This window comes from Gymnoscopelus microlampas, assembly GCF_963454915.1.
Source record: "Gymnoscopelus microlampas genome assembly, chromosome: 7".
Lineage (NCBI taxonomy): Eukaryota > Metazoa > Chordata > Actinopteri > Myctophiformes > Myctophidae > Gymnoscopelus > Gymnoscopelus microlampas.
The window spans coordinates 22,791,873-22,803,681 of NC_139944.1; the positions used below are offsets into that span (position 1 = coordinate 22,791,873).

The 11,809-nt window shown below is 41.7% G+C and overlaps 1 protein-coding gene across 1 annotated transcript; it reads left to right on the forward strand.

The window, feature by feature from the left end:
- On the forward strand, positions 1–8,384 carry alas1 (aminolevulinate, delta-, synthase 1). The gene is made up of 11 exons (XM_084062132.1): positions 1–176; positions 2,245–2,477; positions 2,838–3,023; positions 3,339–3,485; positions 3,662–3,881; positions 4,240–4,424; positions 4,575–4,754; positions 5,782–5,946; positions 6,965–7,233; positions 7,596–7,758; positions 8,008–8,384. The coding sequence occupies exons 2-11, from the start codon at positions 2,276–2,278 to the stop codon at positions 8,166–8,168; spliced, it is 1,878 nt and encodes a 625-aa protein (XP_083918258.1). The 5' UTR covers positions 1–176; positions 2,245–2,275; the 3' UTR covers positions 8,169–8,384.
- The last annotated feature ends 3,425 nt before the right edge of the window (positions 8,385–11,809 follow it).

Genomic DNA, 11,809 nt, shown 5'->3' on the forward strand with positions numbered 1-11,809 from the left:
CGTCCTTAAGTTCGTCCTCAGTGCAGGATAACACGGCTGTGATCTTCACCTCCTCTAGCCAAACACACTGTGCACTTTACTGGCTGCATTTCAACTGACAAGCTGTTAGTTTTTTATCAAGCACGCCGACCTGCTAAGAGGACATTTTTTTCTTTTTTAAATATTTTCTCGCAAAGGTAAGATATGCCTCTCTCTCTTTCGTCATCATATCGGTCAACACTAGCTTAGCTTAACCTTTAGCTATAGTTAAAGTTCCTGTCAGAACTACACTCTGATGTGTATCCGCACTGGTTGACGGACTAATAATAATGTAATCTAACAATTACAAAACGTGCTTAATATCGAATTGGTTGACAAATTAACAAATGGCCAACAAATGTTGACAACCAAACCTTATGCACAAGCTTTGAATCATCTGTACTTGCAACACTAGCTCTGGTCCATAGGGTTAGAAGGGGTTTTCCTTAACGCTATGGTACTTCTTTGTAGTAAAAAAAAAAATACACTTTCGCTACCCACCAAAACAAAGAAAAGAAAACGTTAACAGCCTACTTTCCGTAGTGGGAACACTCGGAGCCCCCCACCTCACGTCTAAAATACACTTTTTGGACAGAAAAGAAAATATTTCACCGGAAGGATTTTTTTTTCTCAATAGAAACATTCCATTAACCAGATCTGTAGGGGGCGCAGTGGAGTTTTTTTTCCTTACAGTGAAATAATTTATTTTCTGGCCAAACGGTGTATTTTAGACGTGAGGTGGGGGGCTCAGTGTTCCCACTAAGGAAAGTAGGCTTTCAACATTTTAAACCCGTCTTTGTTTTGGTGAGTAGCGAAAGTGTATTTTTATTTTTTACTACAGACGAGAGGCTGTGCAGTCTGCGCTACCAGGGGTGTGCGGGCAACGTCTCGCAAGTAATATAGGGATAACTCCTTCTAACGCTATGGACCAGAGCGTTGTACAACACCCAAACGGGCCCATAAACACAGTTTGGACTGCGACGTTATGAAGGAGCCTACACACTATGCTATAGAATTATGCTTGAACGACAAATTGCGAAAGTAGGCGATCCACTGCTATTTTTTCTTACATTTACATTGTTTTAGTAGAAGCTGAACAGAAGACTATATAGGCCGCTTGGTTGTGAATGTACGTATAATATGTTATGAGGAGACTCGAGAGAGCTGGAGTCCAATGGCAGACAGTCAGGCAGGCACTGAGGCTTGCGTGACTCGCTGGCACACTTAATTTAGAAACGACCTACACATGGGACTGTGTGACTGAGAATGTTTATTTATTCACACTGCTATCTTATCTTTGTCCGCGCGGAAGGCCTTAAAGTAACTCAGATTAGTCGTGTGGACACACATTCTGCGTTTTGGACTATGGACGCTTTCCACATTGTGTGTGTGTGTGTGTGTGGGGTTAGTAGGTAGTAGTAGTAGTAGTAGGGGATTAGTTCCTGGAAAACTACAATCCAGGAATTTACTGTAAATGGGGGGAGGGGTAGTCATACTTTTATAACGGTTGAGGGTGTTCCAGGGGGTCCCCGTCTAAATGATTGGTAGTGAATCGTCGTAATCATTATGTTAACACAACTATCCCCCACAAGAACGGCTATATTTAACTCTATGCTCTATCCGCTATTTTGGTCATCGATTCGCTGTCCTTAGCCGATCTCTAAAACGTAGACCTATATCTACAGTACATAGACAGACCAAATCGTGTATAATAAATGAACATTTTGTTAGCTTTGGGTCACAGAGATATAACAAATCTTATCAAATGGGTGTCCATGGCCTAATGCATGTAGTCCTTACAATTAAAACATAAATAAGATTATTGTAAGAATCACTGTACTATGGACGTTGGCTAATGTTTCTCTATTCATGGGGCAATAAGCTTTCACCTGTTGATCAGGACAGGACACACCTGTTGCACCTAAAGAATGCAAAGTGGAAAGTAAACAAATGCAGCTAGGGAACTACTAGGCAAATACACACTGCGTTTATACTCGGCTGCAGTCAATGTCTCATCGAATTGGCAATAGAATATTGAATGAAGTGAAGTCCTGTGCTCTATATCCTGCACAATCATTGCTGTCAACAGAAACATTACTTGAAAATGTGCTTCCCCAGAGCTAAAGTCTGTTGGTCTAAACCTTTCTTGCCATCTTTCAGGTAAACATTACTACTGTTCTGTAACTCTCAACACTGTATTATTTCCATTCTGTCTCCTTCTCCCAGGCTTTTAAGAAAGTCACCATAATCGTTGACTATGGATGTGGTAGTACGTCGTTGTCCGTTCCTGGCCCGTGTGCCCCAGGCATTTTTTCAGCAAGCCAGGAAGACCATGGTGGTTTATGCCCAGCAGTGCCCCATTATGATGGACCTGGCCTCCAAGCCTCTGGCCCCAACGCTGGTCCGAGCCCTGTGTTCCTCCTCGTCCCACCAGAAGACGGAGGACATCATGTCTGCCGGTGAGTGTGAGGAACACGTGTCCTCAGTTATTTAAATTTGAGTTGATAGTGTACCTGCTAATTTTGAGCAATATTATGTGTAAATGAATCGAAAGAGTAATTTAAAAAACATTTAGGTATAAAAAGTATTCTCATTTTCATTGTGTCGTTCAACAGCGTAAGGGGAAAGTAATTATTTGCTTTCCCTTTAACTCATGACGTTCAGAACTATGACTCAATGAATAAAGTCTATTTGTGATTTAAGGAAGTTACGAGAATGTGTTCTGACACGTTGGATACTGAGTTTTGGTGCATAAATATTGACATAAATTGTCTGTGTGTGTATCTTTTGTTCTAAACCTTCCTCTCCTTTGTCTCCAGGGCCTAAGCAGTTACAGGAGGAGGACCAGCTGCCCCCTAACCACCCAATGCCACCCTCTGGCCAGGCTACAGCCACCAAATGCCCCTTCCTGGCTGCTGAGATGGGTCAGAAGAATAGTAGCGTGGTCCGTGAGGTCAGCATGGAGCTCCAGGAGGATGTTCAGGAAGTGCGCACCGTCCAGAATGGTAAGATACTAATCAAGTTGTTCTGAAATTATCACACTTAGAAATAAATATACAGTTGGGAAATGCCGACAATTGCCTGAAAGAACAAATAAAACAGTGTGAGTAATTTGTTTTTACACATCTGGGATTTATATGTAAAATCCCCTGTCCACTTCAAATTGATATTCCTACTTTGGCCATCTTATGTCATGCTTATGTAGTGAGTTGCTGGTTGCATGTTCAAATCTTCACATGGACTGTATTTTAAGATGAATAATGTAAACTGCTGGTTTCTATACTCTCTGCTGAAGTCCTGTGCTCTTCTGTATGTTCCAGATGTGTCCCCTGTCCGTCTAAAGCAGCCCTCAGTGACCAATACCAACAAAGTTGGTGGGGGGGACCGTGCCACTTTGATGAAGAACCTCCTGAAACAACGGCCCAAAGGAGTCTCTCACCTCCTCCAGGACAACTTGCCTAGACATGGTGAGTTAGTTTAAGTTAATATGAACCTTGAACCCTAGCGTCAATATTCTGGGCATGTCATAATAGGCAAACATTCAGAGAAAAATATTTAAATATAACATACCTGACACTGTTAAACACCGTGATAATGACTTTTCTATTATTAACTAACCTCTCCCCCTTCCCCTTTTTAACAGTCTCCAACTTCCATTATGATGGATTTTTTGAGAAAAAGATAGAGGAAAAGAAGAGCGATCACACTTATCGCGTGTTTAAAACTGTCAATCGGCTGGCCACTGAGTTCCCCATGGCAGAGAACTACACTGAATCCATGGAGTACAAGAAAGAGGTGTCTGTATGGTGCAGCAATGACTACCTGGGCATGAGCCGACACCCACATGTGGTGCAGTCCATCATGTAAGTATTGGAGGAGACTTGTTTATATGTGTGTGTATTTGTGTGTGCATCTACTTGCAATACCCGTGGGCAGCCAGCCCAAGTGTTATGATGCTAATTGGCGATGGTGCAACCAGCACTAGGCTTATACCTTTTGTCACGCTATTGGGTGTGTGTATTTACATGTGATGCAGCATCTTGTTGTCTGTACACGAGCGATACCGATACCCATGGGTGGTCAAGTGTTATTGTGCTAATCGGCTTCTTTGTGGCTCTTCCAAAGGGGTTTCTTCATTATATTTTTGATCAATCACTTTTATTTAGAAGTGGAACTCTTAAATGTATGTGTTTGATTACATTATTTTTTTTGGTTTTGAAGGGATACATTGAAGAAGCATGGTTCGGGTGCAGGAGGTACCAGAAACATCTCGGGAACCAGCAAGTTCCACGTGGAGCTGGAGCATGAACTGGCTGACCTTCACGGGAAGGACGCCGCCCTCCTCTTCACTTCCTGCTTCGTTGCAAATGACTCCACCCTCTTCACCCTCGCCAAGATGCTGCCAGGTAATTAAACTAATTGTCCGTCTTAAGGCCTAATTGACACCAAAATGGGAACAATTCAAATAAGCTGTTCTGGTCATGCTTGGGGGCTAACTTACTAAACCAGTTTTGTTTCTTGTTCTCCCTCCCATTCCCCCCCCCTTTCTCAATCAGGGTGTGAGATCTACTCTGACGCAGGCAACCACGCATCAATGATCATGGGTATCAGGAACAGTGGAGCCAAGAAATTCGTCTTTCGCCATAATGACGTGGCCCATCTGAGAGAGCTGCTACAGAAGGGAGATGCCACCAAGCCCAAGATTGTGGCCTTTGAAACGGTTCACTCCATGGATGGTGAGTGTCTGATGGTTCCTCTATCTTAAACATTATGACAATATTATAAAGTTTTCTATATTTGCCGATGGGTGATCATGACATCATTTACCGACATACAGATATTTTAACTTTCTGTGGGAAAATAATATTAACCATGCAGGGGTGAAGGCAAGGCAGAGGACAAAGCACACTGCATAGCCTAAAAAGGGCCTCACACTCAAAAGTGCATTACACTACCAACCCTTTTTTATGCGCTGTGTCCTCCTCAGTTCTCCCTCTGCATCCTTTCTTACATGCACTTATAGCCAAGTCGGAGACAGATGCAACCACACCCGGGTCCTTGTTATTGTCCTAACACAGGCATGAGGCCTTGGGCTTCTAGGTTTGACATGGTCTAATCAGCTGTTCAGAACAGCAGGTGGGAGAGTGTAGAGTGAGAAGTCGGGCACACCGGAGCCATCAGATAGATGGAAGAAATTAGTGAAAGGAATACAAAGTATTGATATTCAGTAGTTACATATTTCTACGACAATCTTCAACCCAGATGACTTCTTTGCACAATATGTCTGTGAAGGTCAAGTGTCCAGAATTCCTTGATATCTGTAACGCAGTGAGTCAGGCTATGTTAAGTGGGTTCTGAAGGGTCTCTGTGGAGTACTGGTGCTGCGTCATCACTCCTGCGTCATCGCTCCAAGGACTGTTTATAAAGGGCACTGACTCATTTCATTGCGTCAAATACAAACTACTCTGGTGGTTGTAACTGATTTTCCAGATATTTGTCAGGAATGCAAACGTTCATATAAATTACATCACTGTGTTTGGGTTTGGTAAACTAGTGTAAAGCCACTTCAACCACTTTCAGCCTGGCGTCTCTATTTTGACCACGTGATTATAGGCGAAATTTGACAAAGTGAGATGTGCAAGCTCACAATGCTATTCATCGATTCGTACAAGTATACCGTATAGGGCTTAAGTGATTAACTTCTGCTGACCCTCAGTTGCTAAATGGCTAACCTGTTTATTTTCTCCCTCCGTTAATCCACAGGTGCTGTTTGTCCACTGGAGGAGATGTGTGATGTGGCCCATGCGTTTGGGGCCATCACCTTTGTAGACGAGGTTCACGCTGTGGGGTTGTACGGCTCCAGGGGAGGAGGCATTGGGGACAGGGACAGTGTCATGCATAAGATGGACATCATCTCAGGGACTCTAGGTAAGCATCTTGTCTCTAATTGAAAATAGACTATTGATTACTATGTTTTTCGGCGTGGCCCTGTAGGAGGCTAGCCGTCTATACGTGTGTGTGTCTCTGGTTGTCAGGAGCTTATTTCGCAAACCGCTGTACAGATCAGTGCTAAATTGGCCACAAAAGTACCTCCACTAAAAGTTTTATTTCACGTAACTTAAATTCTAGAATAAATATAGATGGAAGCTCTGGTCGGACTGAAACCTTGCCCAAATTTGGAGTCATACTGTATGTCATGTCATGGATGATTGACATCACAGACTGGTCACGTGAAGTCTCACATTGGGCCACACCGATCCAATCTGGATCCACATAGATTACATTTGTTTTGTTGTATTTTTCTGTCTGTGTTGGCCAGCCATTGGGTTTATCTCTGGGACAACATTACACTTTGGTGGCGATCCTCCTGGCAAACTTGTTGTTATGCACGGGGTCAGTCCTCAGTGGGGTCAGTCCTCAGTGATGGTCAGTTGGTCACCCAATACACCAGGGGCTTAGAGAAGCTCTGCTTTAACCGGAGGTGTTCTCCTGTTGCTAGGAGACTGTCGGCTCTTGTGATTCTCTTATTGAATTTCCCTCGGAGCCTGTGAGAGGCTGTCGAGGCGAGAGGACAATTATTCCTTAGAGCTCAAGCAGCCTCTGCCACTTCAAAGTGTTTCCAGTGTGTTCAGAATATTTGAAAACAGTTTCCCAAGAAAACACCTAAAACAGGAAAGTGACTTGTATTGCCTAAGCAATTATCCTCATCTAACCTCTCAAAGTGTCTGCTGCTGCTTATGAGCATGTGGAAATGCGTAGTCGCTGAAAAGCAGAAGGGTCACGTGTATACATACATCTTCGATTAATAATATGCCCAAACAAAAAAGTCATGTCCTTGTGAGGAATGGGCCGTTTACATTATGGGATGGAAATGCTGTTTTAGACTATGGATCGCCGGTACCATGTTAAAACCATACAGGGCTAAGTGCATATTATCCTCTTTCAGGCAAAGCCTTTGGCTGTGTGGGTGGCTATATCGCCAGTACCTCCGCCCTGGTAGACGCAGTACGCTCCTACGCCGCTGGTTTTATCTTCACCACCTCTCTACCGCCGATGCTGCTAGCCGGAGCCAGGCAGTCGATCCAGACCCTTAAAGGGGAGGAGGGCCGTGCTCTGAGACGCAAACACCAGCGCAACGTCAAGCTGCTGAGACAGTTGCTAATGGACTCTGGGTTACCTGTGGTGCACTGTCCCAGTCACATCATCCCCATCAGGGTAAGTTGCAGCAGCATCTATTGTCCTAAATGTGAATGTCGGACCAGTGGTTCTCAGAGTGGGTTCTAAGGACCCCTAGGGGTCCTTTAGTGTGTTCAGGGGAAATGTTAAGAGCCAAATGGACCCTTAAGGGTATGTAACTGGGTATGTAAATTAAACTACAAATGGACCCTTTGTGGCCCCTTTTGGTTCCATTTGCACACTCTCAGAGTTTAACTAATTGTAGATTGGGCTCCCACAGATAAAAATCATATCAAATGCATATGTCCTTGAAATGCAAACCGTCTCAATAATCATCCCCTTATGTTTTATCTGCCATGGAGCCTCAATTCGTGATTGTACGTGTGTCTTCTCATTGACAGGTGTCTGACGCAGAGAAGAACACGGAGGTGTGTGACATCATGATGAGTCGCTACAACATCTATGTGCAGGCCATCAACTACCCCACGGTGGCCAGGGGTGACGAACTGCTGCGCATTGCCCCCACGCCACACCACACGCCTCAGATGATGCAATACTTTGTCGGTAAGAGGAAAAAATAAATCGGTCCCCGCCCGTCCGTACTGAATATTCCTATTCTTTTGATTTCTCTTAAATATTTCGTCTTCATGTCTTGCCCTGTTCATGTCCCAGATTAGTTAGCTTTTAGATCAGCCGTTTTCACCTAATGTTTGCCAGTTTTTGCTAAATGTCTGCCTAAATAGTAGGGACACTGGACCAATTCTTATCATTCCCTCCTAATTCTTATTTTCTTGCATCTGTTGTGCCCTACAGAGAAGCTGACTCACACCTGGCAGGACGTGGGTCTGGAGCTGAAGCCCCACACCTCGGCAGAGTGCAACTTCTGTCAGCAGCCGCTGCATTTTGAGCTGATGAGCGAACGAGAAAAGTCTTACTTCAGCGGCCTTAGCCACCCAATCTCTGCCTGCGCCTGACGGTGTTGGCCACTACCACGGCTGGCTCGAGAGGCCCGATCATGTGCACACTCGACAACCATTCCTCAGTCACTGTTATAGAATGTATTGTTGTCTTTAATACTGTATGTGTTCTGAAGATGTTATTTAAAGAAGATATTTCACTATGTTCTATATATATATATATATATATATATATTATGGTTAAAATAAAAGGGGCAATTGTCTGCCAAAAGAGTACTGATGTTCCTTTTTTATTTTCTAGTTTAACCTGTCAAATGAATTAGTTTGTCAGTGACGACTGATCGAATGTACCTGGATCAGTCGCCACATGATTTTGATATGTGTAGTGTATATGTGAACAGAAAATGAACTGTATTTTAATTAGAACACTTTTGAATCCGTGGATATTGCACTTTAAATACAAATAGGGCGTATCCCCCGTGGTCATCTTTTGGCTTAACTAAAAAAGTACTGAATAATTGTGGGCTCGCTGCAGTAGTAAGAAAATTATAATGGAAGTCAATGGAAGATTTTGGTACATCACAACTCCTTCATACTTTCACCCAGAAACTCCATTCACAATTAATTCAGCTTACTATGGACACACATGCCTGCATGTTTTACTTTGAAATGTTTTGTCTTTTAGATATTTAAAACCAATTTAATCCAATCAGGAGAGAACTCATGCAGGATAAAGTAATGGAATTGGTAGTGAGGAAAGTAGGAAACATAAATGAGCAGACAAATTTGGAATTGGAACACAAGCTGATACGTGATCTCTATGAGGTTCTTTCTCCTTATTGGATGAAATGGGTGACTCACCTGAAAATGTATTTTCTATTTATTAAAGAGCCGGACACACACTCTATAGCAACGATTACTATTGGAATGCTTTAACGTTTGAACAGTAAACATTTAGTTTAAATCAAGTCATCACTTATAGCACGTTTAAGTCAAATCACTGATATTACTGAATAAAGGCAGTGAATAGAAGCCTTTATGTAAGAACCTGTTTGAGCAGGTATGTGTGGCCTGTTTGCCATTGCTCAGGGCTGTTTGCAACCCTTCCCTCAATAAACTTTCATTTTTGTTTGAACACATAAAGTACAAACATGATAAAACCACTGGGCTGTCTGTCACCATATATGGCCATTAGAATAAATACATAAAGCCATCAAACTACACAAATGACCTGTATTTTGCTGTGTTTTGGTGGATGATGTAATTACCTCAACACAATGCTATAGTTTCAAACCTGTTAGATACCATGGCTGTTTTTGGGGATCTTCTGTTTGACATACTGTAGGTCTTTACAATCTTCAAATCTGAAAAATAAGACACTGAGCCACTAAGACTGTACAGTGTAAACCCATCTCATTTTCAAGTTTGCACCATACACCATTGCACCATTCATACACTACATCAACAAAACCAGTCAATCAGTCAGTCAGTCTGACTTTTAACTGACTGTTGGTACAGTTCCTTATGCATTTAACAAAGAAGGTCTCACAATATAAAAATTGATCTGATCTGATCAACCGGAGGAGGCACGTCTACGCCCACACACAACACAAAGACAGAGATACCAAGTCAAACTGAATTTGTACTTTTTATAACTACTATGTTTTGGCTTTAAAGCGAGCCCACATTGTTTCTTCAGGAACAATATTTTCTGGTGTTAATATAAAATGTTGTGGAAGAACCCTTAGCTTTGACAGCATCTTTGGTAATGCACTGCAGGATCATTGCAGATTTACTAAATAAAACATCTTGGCTGTATTCAAATGCTTTGGAAAGACTCCTTTCCAGACACATACTTTTTACACACACAGGCCTTTTAATTATAATCGCTGAAAGCGTGAATGGCCCCTCACTTATAGTGTCCAGCAGGCATGTGATATTAGGATCCATGATTCCTTTACAAAAAAGCACTACATTTCAGCAAAAACTGAATTGCATATTGTCCAATGGCAACTATGCCATTGGACCTCTGCTTTCGGTCAGTTCACAAGGAAATCAATTAGTTTCGTCTGGTTCAGGTCTTAGTAACTTGATTACTTTGGCCCACATACCTAGTTCTGGTCATGAGAGATGATGAATTAGGCAAGATGACCCTGATTGATTTCAACTAAGTATTGATAAACCTTCTTGTGTAATTATTGTTTTGAGACTAGAGGGATATTAATGCATTTATAACTGACATTATGTTGACAAATGACATTTGATTTCACAATATTTCCTGTGTGTGTGTAAGAGATAGATAGCGAGAGAGAATGGATTTGGTACTACTGACCCACTCTCCCACATAATAGTGGAATTACAGTTTGACTGGAGGTGATAACTGCTGGATGCTCAAGGTGACCTGAATTTACCAAATAACAATGGCATTATATAGATACAGCACGTGAACACGCATACAGTCGAATGGCACAGTTACACATCTAGCATCTTCGTTTAAAGGGACTACACCATGAATTTTAACTTTTTGTTCTTTTTTGTGTGTTTTTGGTCTCCCCTACCTCTCTTCTATCCCCCAAAATACCCCAGTTTGAACACTCAGGCTTTCACAGCAAATCTGGGGTTTTCTGTAAATTGGTCTCAAAACAGGCCAAACTGATTTGCATATTTGATTTTTTATTTTATTTAACTTTTTCCACACAGAACCAGGAGATAACATGCATACAAACTGGCTCAATAGCGCCCCGTGCCAAACAGGACAATGTGGTATTGCAGGTGAAAGTGCTTTATAAGCCAGAGAGAAGTTAGTTGGAATGAGTATATCTGAGGCTTGATTTAGGCTCAAACCTTTTGAAAAACGTTTGAGGGACATATGCAATATGATATTAAATATTATTATTATTTTTTAAATTCATGGTGTAGATCCTTTAATGTTCGAAATGTAGGGCACATGGCTGTTATAACCCCCAATACAATATTGTTCCAATCTAGTACACATAATATAGATGGCTCTCATTTGTGGCTCTTGACACATAAAGACACAAAATTGGTAATGAAAAAATATTTGGCTGACAAACACACTCACCATTTTAGTTACTATAATACTGGCACCCAGAAACACCTAAATGAAACAGACCCACAACTAATGCCATTGGCTTCAGTTGTGTTTGAAGGGATTTCCTAAGTGGTGGGTGTGCACCCCTTGGGGTGCTCGAGCTGTCTCTAGTTAAAAAGCAAAAAACTAAGCAATCAAAAACATTACAATTAAAAGGCAAAAATGGGGATAAGATAGTCTCTATGGGGGTGCACGAGAGGAAAAATGTAATGGTAGTTTAATAATTAAACCTTCAGCTCCCACTTTTTCAAGTGGGATTTTTCATGAAGCAAAAACATTGTATTCATTATTAAAACATAAACTTACAAAAAATAGAAATAATTAATTACAGGTACAAATTTATCTTTAATGCGGCTGAAAATATGTATTTTGTCCATCTTCTCTCATGATGCGTCTATCTGCTTATGAGCCTGTGTGTGTGCCCTTGCCCTCCCCATACTCTTTACTAGTATTCACATTTAATGTGAGAAGAGCAAATACAGTAATTGCTTGTGCTCTATTTTATAATTCATCGTATGGCGGTGTCATGTGGCAAAAATAGTCTTTGGTTATTTTTTTAAGTTTTCACCTATAATGTCATGACCAA